The 22,648-nt window shown below is 39.5% G+C and overlaps 1 protein-coding gene across 1 annotated transcript in view; it reads right to left on the bottom strand.

The window, feature by feature from the left end:
* The window catches only part of cap2 (cyclase associated actin cytoskeleton regulatory protein 2), a 26,880-nt gene extending 4,232 nt beyond the window's left edge, over window positions 1–22,648 (bottom strand). Inside the window, exons 1-7 of the mRNA XM_067613056.1 lie at window positions 22,405–22,648; window positions 16,670–16,797; window positions 16,472–16,572; window positions 14,330–14,407; window positions 4,600–4,743; window positions 3,826–3,911; window positions 2,429–2,534 (exon numbers count right to left, since the gene is read on the bottom strand). Of these exons, the coding sequence (XP_067469157.1) occupies window positions 2,429–2,534; window positions 3,826–3,911; window positions 4,600–4,743; window positions 14,330–14,407; window positions 16,472–16,572; window positions 16,670–16,787 (633 nt within the window). The 5' untranslated portion in view covers window positions 16,788–16,797; window positions 22,405–22,648. The remainder of the gene's footprint in view (window positions 1–2,428; window positions 2,535–3,825; window positions 3,912–4,599; window positions 4,744–14,329; window positions 14,408–16,471; window positions 16,573–16,669; window positions 16,798–22,404) is intronic.

The raw sequence follows: 22,648 nt of genomic DNA, 5'->3' as shown, positions 1-22,648 counted from the left end.
GCACAAGAATTTAAATAAAGTTTCTTGAAGAGTTTGAGGAGTACGACTTTGTCTTGAGGTTTAATAAGGTCCTGTAATCAAATCATTTCCAATCCACCCTGATGTGTAGAATGAACAGCAAACACACACACACACACTCATGACAGGGGTTCAGAGGGTTGAACTGTCACATTACGCGCTTCTGAGTACAGCTGAGACTACTTGACCTTTGACATGAGGCACATGTGTCGTGCATATTGCTCAACAATGCTGACCTGTTACACTAAACAGCTCAGCGCATACCTCTGGATTAGAACCAGTTTGTGTGTGTATGTGTGTGTGTGTATGTTCATGCATGGCTGTAAAACTGTCTGACTACTTCTTTGTGTTCATGCCTGCCTGTGTGTTTGTGCATGTATGTGAACACGCAAACATGTTTGTCTGAGCCCGCCAAAAAGTAGCTTCTTTGTGAGACGGCGTTTTAAATTTTTGGGGAGGCATTTGGTCCATTTTGTTCATTTTTTGGAAATGCATTTCATTTTCAATTGTGATAACATACTGTATTTTAACAATTGATTAATAATTTAAGTGTTTTTATAAGCAGAAATGCCAGACAATGTTTCTTGCTTCTCAAAAATGAGGATTTGCTACATTTTGTATAAATATATTTAATTTTTGTACTGTTAGTTGAAGAAGACAAGCAATCTGAAGATGTTTGAAGGCATTTTCCACAATTTTCTGACATTTTATAGACTTAACGAGTAATTGAGAGAATTAACTGATAATAAAAAATAAATGTTAGTCGCAGCCCTGCTTTACACTGTTGTTTTGTGGTCAAAAGTCACTCTACTCTTCTCCTTCAGAATGTACTTATCTGGTCAGAGGCCACCACAAATTGCTTAAAAGAGCCTGCAGAGGACAGCTGGAACAAATATTTGAAAACTCAACTGAGCATATGAGAGTTAAGTGTGTCACTAAACCCCAATCTGAGTAGCAGATGACGGCTGCGTTGAAGGGGGGACCAGCCCTGCAGTTTAGGTTACGGGCGCAAGCTGTGTGTGTACATAGGCCCTTTGTCGGGGTTCTTCTGTGAAGAAAACCTCCATTCAAGTAAACCCTGAGGGCCACCTGTTAGTACCACACACTCCCGTCCTTGTACACGCACACACTGCATCCCTCACCCACACACACATACACACATTTTAGCTCTGTCGCCTGACAGCAGGGGCGACAGCTGACACACACGGCCTCTGCAGGCTCTCGAGTTTCTGCATGTAGGAAACACATGTGAGCACAGTTGTTCAACATTAGTTTCACTTAAGGTTTTAGTCTGATGTTAAAGAAGACTTATACCACTCTCATATCTGTCCTTTAAATATGAAGCTACAGCCAGGAGACAGTTAGCTTAGCTTAGCATAAAGACTGGAAACAGGGGGAAACAGCTAGCCCGACTGTAACCAAATCCTCCAACCAGCACCTCTAAAACTCACAAATTAGCCTGTTGTATCTCTGTTTAATCCATACAAAAGTGTAAAAACAATAAGTTGCAGATTTATGAGGGGTTATGTGCCAAACTATTTTGGAATTTGGTGATTTATTTTTACCTTTTGACACAGCCAGTCTAGATGATTCCCCCTGTTTCCAGTCTTTATGCTAAGCTAAGCTAATCACCTCCTGGTTGTAGCTTCATATTTACTGTACAAACATAAAAGTGTTATTGATGTGCTCATTTAAGTCAAGAAAGCAAATAAGAGTATTTCCCAAAGGTGAAACTATTGCTTTAACACATTTCTGTGTGTTTGTGTGACTAAAAGTCTGAGTTTTAGATGCCAAAATGTAAAGAAGCCTCAGTCTGCGTTCCCTGCATCAATAAAGATGAGAAATATCCCTCTTGCTAGCAACAGAAAGAAGTCAAGTGTGTGTTGCAGTATTTGGTTTTGAGTCATCGTAATCTCTGGGATCTAGTGAGTGTGAGTGCTCAATCAGAAGTCCCTGAGCAGACATCCATAAACAGAAGTGTGTTTAAGAGTGACAGAGGTTTTGTGAACTCTAGAGAGAACCACGGGGTGCAGCCACTGGAGAGAAGCTCATTCATTCATTCATGCTCTATGCTGTCGTTTATGTAACCGACTTGCTCCATAACTAAAAATGGAAGTGTACGCAAATGGAGGAGTTAATTTGAGCTCTGATGTAAAAATATCAGGGCCTGCGAATGGAAACTTGAGTCAAACACTGCTGAGATAACAAACAAGATGTTAAAGAGGTGATTTCTTGTTTTCAGGAAAATGTGTTGTGAAGTTTTTAGAGCAGTGCTGGATGCCAGCTGGAGGGGAAAGTGCAAGCATACTTGACATTGACATGCTTATTCTCACAGTAGGATTGTGTGTATAGTGGTGTTTGCGGAAGGAAAAACTCAAAAAACAATCACAAGTTTAAGTAGTGCACTCACAATCTTGCTCCAGACCAGTCCAGTGGTGTGGTGCTGTTTGATGAACGACTGTATCTCAGTCCAGATTGACAGGTAGGAGCGCACCCAGTCCACATGGCGTCTGTCGCTGGGGGGAGACAAAAGGAGGAGGATGAAGGAAGCAGTAAAATAGGAAGGAGCAAAGGAAAGGACGAGATGTTAGGATGGATTAGAGCAGAAGAGCACGAACAAAGTCAACAAAGGAAGTGACGTTGAAGCATTTTGCAGCTAAACTTTATACTGTAGATAGACAGATGTTGTTACTGTAACTGTAAAAATCTAATTCCCCCAGTGCATGTTTCTGTTATATTGTGCGATTTAATGAACAAACTACAATGAAGCAGATTTTAGTTCTCATAATGTTTCTGGGATCATACTAATGGGGCATCTTCAGCCATTTTACCTTCACTCAAAACCAAACCCGATGTATTATTTCTACTGTTTCAAGAAGCCTTTGGTTTCCATTTATTTCTGTTAAATATGAAAATCTATTGGCAGATTCTTGAAACTTGCTTGAGTTGTGTGATCCATCACAGGAACATCATTCTGCATTAATTTTTGTTTTATCATTGCTATGAGATGATTCACTACTGACTAGTCAAATAAATCTAGTCTTAAATTGAATTATCATTCAAAGATGATGTAATATTGTCAAAAATTAATACTTGATGTTCACTGTGATGAATGACACAACTCAAGCTTCTCAAGTTTCAGTAGTACAGAAATGAATCAAAAAATGGCTGCCTGGAACTGAAAAATACAATGAATTTTAAAGGTGCAGTGTGTAGAATTTCGTGGCATCGAGCTGAACAGAATTGGCAGAAATAGAATATAATATTCATAAGTATGTTTTAATTAACGTATAATCACCTGAAAACAAGAATCGTTGTGTTTTCATTACCTTAGAATAAGCCCTTTATATCTACACAGAGAGCGGGTTCTCTTCCACGGAGCCCGCCATGTTGCATGGCCATGTTTCTACAGTAGCCCAGAACGGACAAACCAAACACTGGCTCTAGAGAGGGGCTTTCGTGTTTTTCACGAGTTTCGCTGCCACCGTAGGTTCTCCTACATGCTTGGAAGGGGAGGGTGAGGGGAGGGGCATTCACTTGGTTGCAACCTCACCACTAGATGCCACTAAATCTTACACACTGGTCCTTTAAAATAGAAGAATCCATTGAAAAATCTGAAACCCTAAGGCATAGTTTGCAAAATTGTCAGGAGTCATTTGAAGTGTATATGATCTATAGTTACAGTAGTAGCAAAATCACTGGTGATGGTCCTTTAAAAGACAGCTCAAGAATTTCTATGTCTTAAAGTTTCACAAAAAAAAAATATTGATATCATCACTTATCGTGTTGTGAAAAACATATATTTACCTTTCCTTGTAGTCCTTGAGCACTCTGTTGGTGTAGAAGGTGGCAGCATCGTTCATCTCTTTCACGTAGGGACCTGGCTTCTGACCCTGAGAGTTTCAGTTTCATTAGAAATAGATATCTCACTGTGACATCAAAACTATCTTAAACATTTTTCTGGGCAAAAGTGTCCTGACAGCGACGTACACTGAGCAGAGCTAGCTCCAGAGTTTTTGTTTTATTTAAAATCTTAAGTGGAACTTTGATCTTTATCTAAGTGATATTCTTCACAAAACTCTGAAGAAGACATTTTGTACTGATGGGAAACAAAGACTAGCGAGAAGACAGATTGGGACAATACTACGTAATGTTGGAGGGAGAAAAACCATGATGAGGTAATGCTCATGTATTTGTATGCAGCCTTCTTACAGATGTTTATGTATTTTGATTGGACGTTCTTCATTTAATTTCAAGTGTAAACTTGGTTTTCTGGCAACATTTTATAATAATTAGCATTTTTCCAGAGTGGTTTTCTTTTTCATGAACATAGATTAAGTTTAACATTTAGACTTTTAATGTCTCTTATCTAATATAGTCTATTATAAAGCATTAACAGCTGATCAAATAGTGAAACTTCATGATTACATTTGTTAAGGATTCACCTCAGTTAAAGATTATGATTTTTTTCATCCATATTATTTTCATTTCAGGATGCTTGATAATTAAGTCACACTTTCCTTATCATATAACCCTTGACTTTGAGAGTGTGTGTTGTGTGCGTGTTTTGTATATCCTTACCACAGCCACCCAACCTAGAGCTGGGATACTCTCGCTGACAGCTGAGAGGTGGTTGAAGAGGTTGCTGCCGCGGTTTCGTTCTCGGAAGCTCTGGATCTCCTGGATGTGATCTGAAATCGGCTTCAGCAGGTCATGAAGCTCCGTCTGCAGGTGGCACACACATAGACAAGACGAGGTTGGGTTTTTGTTTTTTTAGGAGGGGACAGCAGAGGGGAAGGATGTAGAAAAAAGAGATGATGCAAGAGAAGAATGATAATGATGAAAGAGGAGACTGGAGTGTGAGGCCTGTAAACATCTTGTTATATTAAATCAAACTACTTGTTTGATTTACATATTTCAGATACTTCTGACTTTACAACCCCACCCGTAGCAAGTCATGCTCTCTGTGCCAGCCAGTAATTCCCAAACTAGGCTACAGGACAGTAACTAATTTTATTAGCCGGAGCCTTTTTCCATTGGAACATCCAGATCTTAGCTACAGTATAGCTCGTCTCCCAGCTCCCCCTCCCCTTTGCTCCGTTCCTACAAACATTCCTCGGTTCATGGGGAGATCCCTCTGGCCTTGTAAGGCATACCGCTCCTCCAGTGTTTACAGTTTACCTATCACACATGCGCCTGCACACACATAGATTCAGGAACAAAATGTTTCAGTGCTGAATTGCTGCAGCAGTTTTCTTATTCTGATCTGCAACGAACTGGATGCTATGTGAAATATCCACTGTTTGTTAATGTTTGTTTCTTTATTCGGATGGCAAGTTGAAGAGCCCACTGAAAAATATGTTCTGCTGTTGAAATAGCTAGTTTAAGTACACACACACATTAAGATAAGCGAATATGGCTGATAATATAATATCAGATTATATAAGAATGACAAGCCTCGTGTATCCTGTGTAAATGTGTATGTGTGCATACAAATAGCAGTTTTTCTGAGTTTTTTGTACGATATACGTAGATGTGTGCCTGTGTAATTTCATGCTTGCGTGCAAAGGATCAATAAAAACAGAAATAAACTTTCTCCTTTTTTTTTTTCTTTTAAATTCTTCCCCCGATCAGATGCACATGATCTCCATAAGCTGAGATAGACGCCCCTTTCTCTGCTCCTCTGCCTGCTTTTATTCTCCCTAAATCCAGCTAATAACTGTCTCTGAGCAGCTTTGAAGCAATATTTCTCTTGTCCTCAAAATGAGAGTGTAGGAGGATAACTGGTTGAATATGAGTGTAAGTGGTGAACTCATGAAAACAGCCAATCACATCACATTTCTCCTTCCCAGTTCAGTTTGTAGGTATTCTTTCTGTTGTCAGCGTTTAACTAGTCACCTATTTCATTCAGAACTTTTTTCACTGTCTGTATGGATATTAATAAAGAACAAGGACCCATTCTCCACCAACTGACTGCATCCATCAGCTGTCTCAACCTCGCAACAATACAAAACAACAACATGGCTCCCAGTGGAAGCATGACATGTCCTCTGAGTCAGTGCATAGGTCACAGCGTGGGCTTCCCCTCTCTCAATCACACTGCAGAGAGACAGTGAGTGAGTGGAAGATGCAGGGAGGACTTTACTGTAATCCCACACGCGCTGTAACTTCTGTAACCTTTCTGGTAAATTTCGGCATCATGTCAGAACAGGAGCCAGAGTCAATTTGTCCATGTAAGACCTTGCAGCAAATTGCCAGCTCAGGATCTACTGACATTTCTGAAAATTTTGTGCCATGGCTCTTGTGGGAACAAAAACAGCAACATTCCTGGGTTGCCTGAATAGCAAAGAAAAATCTACATTGCTCTTATGACAGTAGAGCAGAGAAGGTCTACTGCATGTGCTGGTGGGAAGCTCCAATATGTCGGAGTTGATTGTCAGCTATCGCAAAGCATTTCATTCACAAGTTATGTTGGAGGAAAATGAAAAACAGAAAAACAAACAATTAGTGAACACGATATCATGAAAATGTTAATTATTATTTCCTTTATTAAAACAACTATAAACTAATTTATTTCTGCTGCTGTTGTTCTTCCTGCAGTGACTGAGAGAAAGATTCAATCCTCAAGTTCAACTGTGTAAACTCACAACTGATCAAATCAATAGCTTTTTGCATTAGATTTTCCCTCATTTGTATTGTCAGCTTGGCCACAAGCTAGCATGTTTAATGATTGATTTGACATTTTGTGACATACGCTATTTACTTTCTTGCCAAGAGTTAGAAGAAGAAGAATCGATACCATTTTTGTGTTTGTGCACTAAAAATGAAGCTACAGCCAGCAGGCGATTAGCTTAGTTTAGCATACAGAGTGAAAGCAGGGGAAAACTGCTAGCTTAGCTCTGTCCAAAGGTAACAAAATCTGCCTACCAGCATCTCTGAAGCTCACAAATTAACACATTGGGCCTCATGCAAGAACCACCAACGTACGAGCATTTTAAGATCATTTGTGGCATTCATCAATTTACTTGTACTTTAAATTTTCTCTTAGGTGCGAACAAAGTTTACAAGTGGTCCAGACCTGTTGTATGAGTCATGATCAGATAGTCTCTGCCTTTCTCACAAAGGGTTTGAGTTAAAACTATAATTATTAATATTGATATTTAAAGGGTTTAAATACGCGTCGTCATACACAGACATTGTTGGCAGCTGTAATAATACTTTCTAATTGTTTCGGGTTCTCTACTACTGACACTTGTAAATTAGGTCTTTTTTTGTCTGCTGATTTCTGAAAGCAGGACTTGAAACTCTGCAGTGTGAAATTCATGTTTTTACTCTTTGGGAACATTTTTGTGAATGAAACTTTCCCACAAATGGAGCGAAACAGGTCACCTTATATGGACATTTTAGGGCTGTTGATTATCTCAAATCTCATGAATGCACACCTCCTCGTGAACAGGTGGCATTAATCAGCCTGAAAAGAGCGATTCACGACAAGTTTGGACAGTTAAGAGCGTTTGTTGAATCAGACTTGGAACACTCGTATGAGCAAACCTCACAGAAAAAAGAAAAATAAGAGAGTTTTAGGATAAGAATACAAAAATGCTCTTGTATGAGGCCCATTGTATTTAATTTTTTTACTCCGAAGAAAAACAGAAGTACAAAACTGTTATGAAAAGTTGGGGTTTTATGGCGGGTTACAAGCTAGACTACAGCTAACTGGCAGACAGAACAAGGCTAGCTGTTTCTCCTGCTTCCAGTCTTTATGCTAGACTGCTAAGCTAAGCTAATTGACTGCTGGCTTTAGCTTCATATTTAATGTACACACAAGAAAGTGGTATTGATCTTCTCTTGCATATTTCTGAAAATCTATAACTATTTCTTTAAACTCTCCGAAAGCCACGGAAACAATTGTGATGCAATTACTCTGCTGAAAAACATACTTTTCTAAACAGTGCTTCAACACAGTGGGCACATTTACTACTGAACTGAACATAACAGTTTAAACTGCCAACAGAACTTGATAAGAAGCAATTTAAAGTCCCTGCATCATGAAAAATGAGGTGACTGCTCACTGATGTGCGTTTGAACTACGTAGTTGACTACGAATCTTTGAAATGAGCTGAATGAAACTATTTGAATCAGCAAAGTGATTCATAATTTCCTCGTCTACTCACAAGCACGAGGAACAGGTGCAAAAAATGAGTCAATATAGTTACAAATTACTCAGTCTACCATAAATATATTTCTGTAAATGCAGATGTGGCGATGTCGTCATTGATAGTCAACAAAGGTAGAGATGTGCACTGTAGAAGTGGCGAATACAGACAGAGACAGAATGAGCCGACAAAAGGATCAAAAGCGTCGGATCACATTATTCAGTGGTCAGTGTGTTACAACAGCACAGTGTCCGAGCCTTGACTTCCTATACAAGCACTGGATCAAAGGTGGAGAGCGGAGGGCGACAATGGCAGAACAGCTGTAGGAGGGTTTTTTAACGCAGTGTGTGAACTTCCAGAGCCAGCAAGACAGACAAAAAAACACACACACAATCACACACAACGAGTTAACGGGCCAACTTGAGGTCACATGAGAGAGAGGCTTACTTTCTCTTGCCTCTCACACACACACATACACACACACACACTGACAACAGGCTCAAATATAGAACATGCCCATAAAAAGTCATGGAGCACAACAGGGCTGCGCTGGAGAGAAAGGCCAGAAGTTTGTATGCTGTGTTGCTGTGTGAGTGTGTGTGTGTGTGAGAGAGAGAGAGAGAGAGAGAGAGAGAGAGAGGGGCACTGGCCAGAGTTACACACACTTTTCTACCTCTGCCTGATCTGAATTGAGGACTACAGATATAGACATGAATGAGGGAGGTCAACAGATGTGTGTGTGTGTGTGTTTGGGAAGTATTGCATTGTCGGTTTGTGTGTGTGTGCGGGAATTCAGTATGTGTGTGTGTGTGTGTGTGTGTGTGTGTGTGTGTGTGTGCGTGTGCTGAAGGGCAATGGGTCATGTTGACTGTGTATAAATACCTGATGTCCCATGTTAGCTTCAACTCCACGACAATAGATTTTCTCATATGCATTTTCTTTAATCTGTCTTTTAGAAAATCTGAAATATGACACTTGGGTTTCACATTCATATTCTAAATTGGTATTAATGACTGGCAAGTAAAGTAATTTGTGAATCTCAGGATTTTCACAAAGATAAGCAAAAAAATGGTTATTTTGTTGGCATTTAGTGACTACAGCACCCATGAGGCTTTGACAGCACTACTGGGATTAATGCAATGCTCATGTCATGTCAGAGTTACTGTCATTAGAAGCAGAGTTGGGATTTCGGCCAAACCTTCACCTGCTTCCAAGGTGCATGGAGAAGGGAAGTAGTTTTAATATGTCCAGAATCACTTGTAGTATAAAGGATAAAGAGGCTTGTTATGAGATGGCCACAAACCGAAACGTGTTGAACTCATAGTTTAGTTGTTGTTGGAGTTACTGTTTAGGAGTTACCATAATTACTTCTTCCTGGCTTGTAAATAATGTTCACTTCAGCATTTTTTTTTGCTGCTATTAACAGTTGCGCTGTAACAGTTGTAACAGTTGTAACTGGGAAACTGACTTCTCTGAAAGCTCTGATACACCTGAGTTGGCAATTCGAAAGTGCCTGAAAAGTCAAACAAACATGGACACCTCACGTCAGCTCAAGTCTATCGCTTAACATGACCAAACCCATATTTATAGGCTATAGTGCTATATTGTCGATGTCCAGTGTTTGTAACCCTTGCATGAAACTTCTGCAATCACATAACCATCTTCAGTCGTCCCGTGACATGAAGTCTCACATTGCAAACATGGGCATATTTCCCATCACTACCATCCATCTCATATGACATGAACACGGCATAACACTCATAAGATGTGTTTTTGTTGAACACTATCAAAGATGGTTCTTGTCTCTTTGTTAAATTGCATTGCATTTTTTAAAATCCAGAACAGTAACAGTAGCATCATTGGCCCCAGAAAAATGCAATTTCATCTCTGCTGTGTACTTGTATATGGATTGGTCAACAATAAAGTTCTCCTGAGTCTAATAGATACCAGAGCTGTTTTACAGTCTTTTGGATCCAAGTCTGAGTCAAACTTAAATCTTGTCAAAACAGGTAAGTCTCAGTTAAACTCTCAAGTGTTTGAGGGCGAGTTGATGACAAGCCTCAAGTCTTGGTCCAATCTTTAGGGAGTCATAATTTCTGAGATTTATTCCTGGCTCGTTTTGGAATTGCCTCTTAGGTTAGTGACAGTGCTGATGAATTTCATCTCCTCTTCCTCATATCTCTCTCCTCTCTCTCAGCCCACCCCTCTCTTGGGTCGGTCTCTCGCTCTCACTCGCTCTGTAAAACCCTCACTCTTTCTTTGTTTGCATTTCTGACAATCACTGAATGCTCTTTTCACCGCCTCTCAACCAGTGACCTGACAGATAGGGAGTAATCACTTCCTGGTGGGCTCTGCGGACCCTGTAACACACACACACACACGAACACACACACACACACACGAACACAACACAAACAGAAGGCCAATGGGATGATATCATATCGGCTCTCTCACACACACACACAGCTTTCTCTCCCACCCCCCCTTCTCTATACGTGAACATGTTGGGAATGTGTTGTATTAGCATTTTCTTAGTCAAAGAGCAGCATAATCCCTCTGTGAACAGCCCGGCCTGCTGGGGAACACAGGAGGGGAGGACACAGACGGACGGACACCAGGGACTCACATACAGTTAATGTCTCTGTTAGGCTGCTGTTAAACAATTTGATGCAGTTTGTATTTGAACGTAATGACAGTCGTGCAATTTAATGAAAACTTGCCTGCAAGTAGAGACATATAAGATGTTTAAGAATATACTTGCCCCCCCTATTGAATAATATTTTTTAAAATAAACACTCCCTTTCAGTTAAATGTCTTCCTAATACCTTACAGTTAGCTACAATAACAGTCATCCCAAAAGAAAATTAAGATCCAGAAGATCCAGCCTCATATAGTCACATATCAAATCAAAACCTAGACTAGCAAAACTGTTAGGTCAAAGACTCAACTCATTAATTCCTAGACTTGTATCTCGTGATCAGACAGGATTTATTCCCAGGAGACAAGTATATTCTAATATCAGAAGATTGTTGGGAGTCATGCAATACATTAAAAATAATTTTAATTTTAATTCAAAGGTGTATTGGTGATAAGCTTATATAGTAAGCTTGGATGCAGAGAAGGATTTTGATATTTTTTTAATGTCCTACACAGATTTTCTTCTCCTGAAACATTTATTCATTTGGTTAACTTACTTTATACAGACCCATAATCTGTAATTTTAGTGAATGGTCCACTTTCATCTGCCTTCTCTATAAACAAAGGTACAAGATAAGGAGACAAGGGTGCCCACTATCACCACTGTTGTTTGCTCTTGTTATGGAACCTGGCTGAAGCTATCAGATGTAATGAAAAAATAACTTACATGGCACAAAATTGTCTTGTATGCAGATGATGTTTTAATGTTCTTAACCAATCCAAGCACTTCTTTGCCTGAACTTATTGAGGTTATTAACACATTTAGTAGTTTTTTCAGGTTATAAGATTAATTTTGGGAAGTCAGTGGCCCTACCAATGGGTAGACTAAGAGAGGGTAATCAAAACATTTCATTTTAGATCAATAGAGACTGTTTTTGGTATTTCTATCCCATATGAGCTGAAGCAATTAACAAAGCATAATAGAGTACCAGTTATAGCAAAAATGATTTACAGAGATGGTCTGTACTTCGTCTCTCTATGATTGGAAGGATTGCACTAATTAAAATGAATGTATTACCGAGGATATTGTATCCTATCCAAATGTTGCCAACAGATATGCAAATTGATATGGGTTAATAAAAAAACAAGATTTAAATTAGTTAAATTGTAGCTTCCCATATCTAAAAGAGGCCTCTCTGTACCTCACTTTAAGTTCTATCACTGAGCCTCTCAAATGAGACATATGTTACATTGATTTAGAAATGATCGGGTGCGAATCACTATTACCCTCTGATTTACTATTTACAGAGAGAACCAGCATAACATTCTTTCATGCAGGACAATTTTGTGATCTTTAAGCACTTGGTACAAAATATGTAAATATTATGTGATGATGAGAACCATATCTTATCTTGCAGCTGTGGTAAATAACCCTCACTTCCCTCCTTTTTGTTTAGACACTGGAGATGGCAGGAAGTAGGGGTGATTAATATAAAGGATCTGTTTGACGGACCGGTAATGAAATCATTCTCTCAGTTGAGTATGGATTAGAACAAATGCAATCTTTTAGATACTTGAAATCAGGAGTCATGTTCATTCGGTTCCCAGCTATAGAAGGAAGGCTCAGATTAGTTTCCCTGAAAAATTGCTGATCAAATCTGTCTCTGTGCATGAAAAAAACATTTAGTTATTTGTACGGGGAAATTGTAAAATGGGAGAAGATTGATATCAACATCAGTAGATGTTCCACGGAATCAGATTTTCAGGCCACAATAAGTAAAGATGAATGGCAAACTATTTTATTCAATGTAAAAAAGATAAGTTGCTCAAGCATGTCTCATGAAATGTGATTTAAGATCATTCATAAACTGCATGTAACCTGTTTTATTAGATCCAAGTATGATCCTGATTGTACTATAATTTGTCCAAAATGTATATTGGTAAAGCAACATACTTTCATGCTTTCTGGGAATGCCCAACTATTGTGGAATTTTGGAATAATGTTCAAAGGAAAATTGATGGTATGCTCAGATGCAAGTCAACATTAAACCCACTCATCTAATTTTAGGATTAGATGACACCGCAAAGCATGCTGTTGAGTATAAATATATTTTGAGAATTTGTTGGCATGCTGCAAGGTAATGTACTCTTCAAAGGTGGATTGGTGATAAACATCCTGATGTTTCCCTTTGGTTTGAGAAATTCCTGAATTTAATTCCAATCGAAAGGTTATCATACATGACTAAAAACAGACTTGATTCCTGCAAACCTGGCAGCCAGTCTTAATTAGTGTAGAAGAAGAGCTATAAATTGGGCTTCAAAAGTATATGAATGTATCAATGGTGAATTGTAGCTACTTATAATGTATGTATATGTGTATATAAACATATGTAAGATTTATGTTGTGAATCTGTGACTATTACTAGTACAAGATTTGTATTACAGCGGCTTCCCGTGAGTGACAGTGTGTGTGTATGTAGGTGTCATTATGTATGTATTTGTGTCCCTCAGGGTGGGGCTGGAGGTGGGGGAGTGGGATACTGTAGTATATGATCATTATGGTGTACATATATGTATTCTTTGTTTACAGTTCATTCTTGAATTTGCAGAAGTGTACACTTGACTATGCAATACTACTGATAACAATAAAAAACTACTGAATAAGAACGCTTTTGTGCAACTTAGCTGTTAAATACCAACACAAACAGCCAATTATAATGATGGTATAAAGTCACATAAAACAGTAATTACCATTGCTGGGCTCTAAGAGAACCAGCAGAGAGAACATAAAGTATGAGCAGTGGGATAACAAATGGCATTGCCTTAACTGTTTATGACAAGATGACTGAAAGTAACAGAATAAACCATTAAACAACCATTAAATTATATTTACTGTTTACTGCCTACCATGCAGTAAAAGTTTTGGCTCAGTGTAACAGCAAAGCTGCACAAACAGAATACGACTGGCACCTGCTGTGTAGTTGTAAGTCTTTTTAGGACATGTTGTGCCTTTATTTGAGAGTCAACAGTTGAGAGATGACAGGAAATGAGGAGAGAGAGAGATGGGGTACGACATGTGACAAAAGTTCATGGCAAAACTCAAACCGGGGATATTGCAGTTCATGGTCAACGCTATAAAACACTCCAACTGTTTAGTCCCCAAGCCTCATAGGCAATATCTGGCACATTGACATACTTTGTAGAGTAACTATTTCTTTTCTTTTAAAAAAAAATGTTGTTCCTACATCTGAGATCTTTTTAGTTATGTATTGAAAACATTTGAGCTATTATGTAAGAGAAAACACATTACATACATTATAGGTCAAACAGCAGCTATTCACTATTGCAAACCTGTTCAATTATGCAACATATTGGTTGCATATTGCAATCAAAGGTGTACACAAGTATAGTCATTATTTATAGAAAAAAATGGGGGAATTCTCCTGACAGCCAATTAAACATTCAGCACTTTTGCAGTCAAAACTGATGACAGTGTGTGTAATTTTCTGATGTCATACCTGTGCAGGTTCCTGGTGTGTAGCCGCTATTTTGAGGAAAGATCTTTGAGTCTGCAGGGCATTGTTCACCATCTCTGCCTGTTGATCACAAAGGGTCAAAGTCAGATTGGATTACAATAAATGACACATTTTATGGAGAGTAACAAGCATTACATTAATATATTGCATCTATATATGACTATAGATGTTGAGCTGCTCTGAAAAAAAGTTTTTCCATGCTTTGCTCGTGTACTCTCATGCCTACAGAACTCTAGGAAGTAAATCTGTCTGTATAAAACATATAAAAACATGCACACAACACACACACACACTCTCACACACATAGAGGTTGGCTTAGTCCCAGCCAGCCGTGTCCTGTGTGTGTTTGGGAGGACCTCCAGTTCAGAGCCAAGGGAACCACCAGGGAGGCTTTGTCCATAAAAGGAGCTCTCCAAACTTAAAGAAAGTACCTCTGGCTCTCACTCGCTCACACACTCCCCCTCCTCCTCCTCTCTCCGTTCAGTGATGGGATGCGGAGATACAGATCTTTTTCAAGGTACAGAGGGAGAAATGCAAGCATTTTTTCTCTAAATTTCACTGTAATTTCTTTCTTACTGCCTTTACTCTTCTGTTTTGGAGCACTCTCTGTTGCTTTGGATCTATTCCAAGGACATAACAAGGCTATTATTGCCAACTGGCTTACCACAAAACACACTTACAGCCCTAGAGGGAGTATGGGGTCATTACCAAATAGGAAAAGGTGCTCCACTAGCAGTTTGATAAATGAACGTAAAGTCAAAGTTCAATCATACTCCCATCCTTGACTTTGTAAAGGACAGGAAGCTTTTTCTGTCATACACACGTCATGGACCTCACATACACACACATTATTATGCTTCGGCAGAAACAGAAACAGAAACATGCATATCTGAGTGGGATCTAGAGTTGGACAATCCTGTTTGTTTATAAATCTACATCCAATGAAATGAAGGTTGGCACAGAGAGACTGTATGAGTTGCTCCTCTGGTATCCATCTGTGCTCACATTAAAGAAGAGCTTCCATGTCTCTATCATACTGAGTTTGAATTAAAGGATATCTTTTCAATTTCAGGTTATTTAGTGAGTAGAATATTTCAAACTGAGGCTGCCAATTTTCTTAAGTTTTGTTTTTGTCAACAAATCTCATGTGCAGAGCCAAACTAACAATGACTTCATCTACTAACAATTGTTGTGTGTGTATCCAAAGCCTCATATATCGGGTTCCTCTGTGCACTAGACCTCAGTTGTTGTCCAAAAACTATTACAAACATGTCAGTGAGTCACATTGCTGCACTGGGTGACTTGTTCCTTCACTCAGAAGATTACAGTCACGTTAGTTTGTTTATAGACAGCTCCAAAGACTAATAACAGCGAACACATTTTCAGTCTCCAGGGAGTAGTTCTGTGTATAGCAGATGCCACTGAGCATGCGCGGAAAGCGGTTCAGTTTACAGAGCTTAACTAGCTTGTGCTACATATCAAAACCTCTTGACTTTGTACTGAAGTTCTTTACAAAGTACAATGTAGCACAAAATCAAAAGATGGTGATATGTAGCACAACAAGCTAGCGAAGCTCTGTAAACAGAACTACTCTCCAGAAACTGAAAATGTGATCACTGTTGTTAGTCTTTGGAGCCAACTCTAAACAAACTACCGTGACCATAATCTTTGTGGTGAAGAAAGATGTCACCCAGTGCAGCACTGTGGTTCATTTACGTGGTTTTAATAGTTTTTGGACAACAACAGAGGTCTACAGCGCAGAGGAATAAGATATATCAACCTTTGGACACACAATACTTGTAAGTAGGATGAGTTCGTTGTTGGTTTGGCTCTGCACATGAGATTTGTTGACAGTAAGAAAAATTTCCTTTAAAAGTAAGGCTCATGTTTTAAGGTCATGGAGTTATCACGATTATTAGTTGTTTTCAAGAACAATAGACTGACAAACCTGTACTGTAACTGTAGATCATTATGACAACAGCTGTGGTTACATCTGCTACAACAGCTGGTGCAGTGCGTGCATGAGTGTGTGCATTTATGAAGTGTGCGACAACAAGTGATTCATCATTCATCAGCCAACATTTGCGTTGAATTTCTGTCTGAACTTTTGGGGTCAGCACTTACATGTTTCTCCACGTCGCTTCCTATGGCTCGGCTGTTGCTGAGGTATTCTGACACTGGACCTCTCAGCAGCACATCGAACGCCTCCACACACTGAGGCAGATCTGGAAACACAAGGAGAGATCACTATAAATGTATCCAAAGCTTTTTTTAACTCCCAAACCTCTGAGCCAAGTTTTATCATATTACAGACTTCCATACTTCCATTGATGCCGTTGACACAGTCCCCATTAGCCATGCCACTGGACGCCTGCATCGTGACGGACATCTGCTCCAGGCGAGTCACAGCTCGCTCCAGCCGCTCCATTAAACCGTCCATGGTAACAAACCTGGAAACAAAAGTGGGAACGCAAACATGAGGGCCGTGTAGTTGAGCCTGTGCCATCAGAGCTGAAATCACAACTCTGAGCTCATTTTTAGTTTTGTTAGATGCTGTTTTATTATATCTTATTGATCCCAGAGGATTTGTTTTGTTTGTCCAGTCTCAACAAGGAGGTCAGAGAGTGATCACCATCCAACTTTCCCACCCTGCCGCTCCTAGTTTTCAGAAAGCCAGACCATGCCAGTCTCAGAGAGTGAATCTAAATGAAGTCAGTGCAATGCTGGTTTATATGAACACAGTCTCTCTTTGAGCTGTATGGTCCTCTGTTGCAGGCACAACCTCTTCGGCTGAACACATGAACATACTGTAACACACAATTGGATTAAGAAGGGACAGAAAATGGAGACAAGTAAGAAAGGGCCTGGGAAAATACCTGATAGAGTGACTTTACCGACTGGACAGAGTCAGATACAAACAATAGGAAGAGGTGTTTTCTGTACCTCGAAGGTAATGCATAAACCAGGAGATTCGCTTTGTTTTAAGCTTTCGGTTTTCCTTCAAAACCATCATCAGTTGCAGGTAGAGGTGTCAGGAAACAACAGCTAATAAATACCAAGTATGCCTGCTGATTGCATTAATTAGGCTGATTAGTAATACTGAACATGTTTAATGGTATTTAAGGCTGTTTCCTTTCACTTCAACCTGCTCCTGATAAGATAAGATACTTAATTGTCCCTGAGGGGAAATCTATCTTGGGCTCAAATGTTGCACACAGCTGCAAAAATACAAGGGAAACATAATATAAGTACATAATCTCTGGATGTACATGACACCGAACAGACACATACAAAATACACTATTGTACCCCTAGTACAAATAGTAGAGTATATGCTATTCCTTAAATGATAAACACAATGGCTTTTGGGCAGTAAAGGGGCAGAGCATATATCAAATAATTAAAATTAAAAGGTGAAAAGTGGATATGCAAAGGAGGCAATGTCTGTAAATTATACATCCAAATAAATAGTATTGCACATGAAACCATATTGCACTGGGTATACAGTACATCCTAGTCTGTAAAAACAAACCACTGCGCAACTGATAGATTAAAAATCCCACATGTCAGGATGACTTTAGACAGTTTAGACAGCAAATATCCCTTTTTCCTTTTTCGGATTAACTTTTTCTTACATCATCTTCTACAGAAATCATTGCAGTTAAGCTTTTAACTTACAATACTTATGTGAATATATCAGAGTGGAAGTGTCAGTGACGGAGTGACCTCAGTAACCCTGGATGTCCCCCTGATGACTTCTTCACAAGAAACAACTCCTATTAGAAACAGGACACTCATGGAGGGATGCCGACCTAGATATGCTAGATTGGACTGCAGCAGCATTTGTCCAGCATAAATAATCATGTAGACAGTAAGATAAAAACTGCAGACAGTATTGACAAGGTTCACTGTTGAGACATAAACAAGTCTCCAACTGTAACTTAATGCCACTGAAATACATTCAAGATAGCAGCACAGACCACATCATATCTCCCTCTTCAACACTGAACGGCCATATGCCTCATCGTGAGGCAATGCAGACCTCTTTCCAATATTCATTAGTCAACAGAGTGGAATTCAATCCAGCGACCAACTGCATGTTTATGCAAGGTCTCCATTTGCAAACTACTGCTAGGTAACAAGCACTTCCTAATCTGACACCTGCTACCTGCATGTCCAACACACATGAGACTGTTTATTTGCTTTTACAAAACGATCTATAAAAAAACACAATGACGCTCTGCATCAATAAGGAGGCTATGCAAACTGGATTGTGTTCCCTATCTGTAATCTTTGTAAATTATGTCTTGTAATTATGTGCTATGAGCAGCAAAAATGGCCTGATGGGCGTCATCTCTCTGGAGAATTCTCTCAACGGTGCCAGATGCCTGTCGCAGGCCTCAGCTGCTATTTCTGCTCTCTGGGTCACAGCAACTCTTTTAGGCAAGACCTGAAACCTGGAGAGCTGGATGAAAGGCTGATCATGTGCAACAAGTGGAACCTGAACCAACACTGTCTGCCTCGGGAAATTTACTTGGATGGAGTGGGATCAGATTTATTTCTTGAGTCTGAGCAGGGGTAAACATATTTTTAGCAATTCTTGATAGTAGTCTTCATTGTTTTGGCACCACCACCTCTAATAAGGCCCTTTATAAAGGATTTATAGTTTGTTTTTATTTGAGTGTCACAGCATGGGATTACAAGACACCACTTTACTGTATCTCAAACATTAAAAACTATGACAAGACATCTTCTGGTACATATTTCAGATGTTTATGTAAAGAATTTCTAGCAAACTACAACCAAATAGAAAGAAAGAAATGCTATAAGTCTAAAGTTTAGCCTGACAATATCCTCATCACCCATCTAAACTGTAAATAATAGTATAATAGGATAATAATAATTTATCATTGGCTGATAAATCATGAAAAATGCTTTATAGATCAGTTATAAGAATTAATACTGTGACGTGCCTCCCTATCCGCCTGCTGCTTGTGTGGTTGGTTCGGCCTCCTGGATCAGGAGCCAATAATCAGAGTTGGAGAGGACATCAGGAAACTGCCTACACCTGATTAAATTGGGCCTCAACCTATTTAAGTGGCTTCATTTCTGATATCTCTCTCTTCTCTTCCTCCTCGGCTTCCTTGGGTTTTTGAGTTTTGTTTGCACGAATCACAAATATCATTGTACCAACATCTCAGACCAAAACAAACCTATATGTTGTTTACTCAATATAGTTGGAAAAAAAAAAGAAATTCGACAACTCACAAAACTCCGATCAAACTGTCAAACTAGTCAGTGCTGATCAAATGTGGGTCAAGATTCTGTTAGTGCGTTGCCTATTTCTCGCCTCAAATGTTTTCATAAATATATTTTGGTGAACTATTAAGCTGTAATTTGAGAAAGTTTGTGGCTGCCATCTTGGAAATGGATGTGGAGGACACAGAGAGACTAACATGCACACAAAGAACAGATAAGCTCGGATAACAACAGACACGGAGGGAGTGTGACTTCATTCACTGCTCAGGTTGCCGTTACTCCACTATATCTTTACATAGCAAATAGTTCTTTGCTGACATCCAGTGAGGCTGAATTTCATTTATTGGACTTTTAAGGAGACAATAAATGTCATTTTTAGAGACTTCATTCATGTGCGATCCCCTTCTTTTGTCACTGACTCTGGGCCAGTTCATGACAATATGGACAACTTTTGGGTTGCCAGGTTGTGAAAAATCCCTTTGGCTGCTGTTAATCCTCCTCCAGCAGGACACTCGCTTTGTCTCTTAGCTCTTTAGTTCATCAGCGAAGCACTTAAATAGACTGATTGAACACTTAACGTCTGGAAAAGAGCTACAGCAGATCTGGATCCATTTATTAACAACATATTAACATTTACAGCCACCGACTTAATGTTTTACTTTAAGAATCCTTTATTAAGTATTTATGAACGTTCATAACTGCAGCTGACATACAAACTGTTGCTATCAGCTAATTAATAGTTTATTAATGACTTACTAACATTTACAACTGCAGGCATAATGGTTTTAGTTGTTCTTATTAATGCCTGATAACTGATCTATGAAGTATCAGTAAGTGATTTTATTGATAAAGCATCAGTATCAACTTATAAACCCTTTATTAAGGGGGACTTGTTAGAAAGTGGTATTTGACAAACTTTGAAACAAATAAAGTTTGGACTCAGATAAAGTTATAATCTTGGAAATGTAATTTTATACATTACATAGAAGTAACAGAATCAATAACTCTATTTTCTCAAGTCCATAATACTTTATAATCACTGTCTGTCTCAATAATAACGTAAGACTTTTCTTGAAAGCCATGAAACACAGTAAACAGTAAGCGTCTGCGCTGATTGTATTGTTGACCAGCCAAACTCTCCATGGCAATGCAAAGACTTAGCCAAAGACATGTGACTCTCTTTGCTTTTATAGACTTATAATATTCAGCTGATCACAGAAACTGAATGAGAACCAGAGTGTGTTCAAACCATTAAGCCTTAGAAATAGTTATACACAGAGGCACAAAGACTATGAAGTACAAAAACACAAAATGCTTCATTCGTACAGTGACTATAATAAATATGCCTAGAGGTTTTTAGTAGCCATTACTGTCGCCTCCACTGTATGAACACATTCCTCTCTCTGTTGCTGCAGACAGGTGGACCACAGCGCCCGACACATAAAGACCCCAGACTCCAAGCAACAGCTGAGAAAGCGCACATGTTGCTGCAGTGGAAAGATATTACTGACTTCACCCTGACCTGCATGTGTCTTCTGAACCCTCTGGCCTGGTATCTGATCTTTGAGGCTATATTGAGCCACAGCCTGACGTTGTGCTGCTATGGGCCGACTGCACTGTAAGATATTCTAACGTATAGTTCTCGGTGTACTGTGATGTTCTGGGATCTTGTGGAGATTGACAAGTAAAGTACGTCCTTCTAAATATCAGTGTAGTGTTTACAGGTGCTGCGGCTGTTTATGCGGCCATTACAACAGGAAGCTGTGACATCATCAGCATGAGCTGTTAGTGAAAGTAACACGTGGCATCTTGGTTTTGATGTTAAAACATCATCATCAAAAGTAACTCAAATAGATAATTTAAATGTAATTGAACGTAGGTCTACAGTAGTGATATCTTGATAGATGATATACTAAATATATTGAGGTTAACAGTCGATAAAGAAAAGCCGTAAAATCAGATTTATAAAGGCCAAATAACTGAAATAGACCATTTGAATTATACACCTGTTGGAGGCAGGTGATCTTACAGTAAAAAAACTCCAAAAAAACCAATATAGACAAAACAATCTTTCCCCAAGGTCCATTTAGTGGCTGTTCTGGAGCTTTCGACCATATCACATAATCTTCGTCAGCATTAAGAGTTTATCTTGTTGTCATGGAAGAGTAGATGTTCAGATTTTGTTCTTTTTCTGAGCACTTTAAAGACTTCTCCTCCATGATGTCTTAAAAGTTGAGTTTATCTCAATTTGAGCCACATGTGATGTGGTCGAAAGCTCCAGAACCTAAATGAACCTTGAGGTGGGTCAAGAGTGAACTCAAAAACTCATAAAAACGTTATTACAACAGCTTGAAACTCATGTAGGTTTTGATTTCAGGTGCTCATCATGCGCGGCGGGAAGATGAGATCAACACCGACGCACCATAATAAAACATGACATGGCGCTCGCATGCTGACAGGATTTTCACCGCCCCTCAATTTAATCTGTGATGCATCACCTGCTCTGCACAATATCACCGTTACCCTAAAAGACATATTAGATTTTACAACACGCTGGAAACAAACTGAAGTTATTTTCCTCCCTCTTATAGCGCCATTTCTATGCCAGATACAAGACAGCCTGGCGCACAATGCGCAGGTGAAGCTGACTTTGTTTGGACATTTCTGCACAGTAACGCACACATCTCTGTCGGAAACCCCCCCGCCCACCACTGCAGGGTATCATCCCCTCCACCCCACCCCGAAAACACACCAAACTTAACAATCAGTGATAAACACGTCAGTACAGAAACAACTTACCTCCCTCCTCTGGTCCGCAGTGGATTTCTGTCGGGATGTTTTGTTGTTGCTGTCAATATCCCCGGGACGGGTTCGTGGCTTTGTGCTGCTGCCGCGCAGTCCCCCTGCCTCCCTGCCCCGTCACTCAGCTGCGCACAGGACCACCGGGACTCTTCCGGGATGTCCTAATTAAGCAACACGACGAACCTGAGAGCCTCACAGCGCGCAGGGAGCAGGACCATGACTCAGTGCTGCAGTATCTCCC

Source organism: Thunnus thynnus, chromosome 15 (assembly GCF_963924715.1).
Source record: "Thunnus thynnus chromosome 15, fThuThy2.1, whole genome shotgun sequence".
NCBI classification, from domain to species: Eukaryota; Metazoa; Chordata; class Actinopteri; order Scombriformes; family Scombridae; genus Thunnus; species Thunnus thynnus.
Note: the sequence above shows the minus strand (reverse complement) of the source record. Positions and strands in the feature narration are given on the sequence as shown.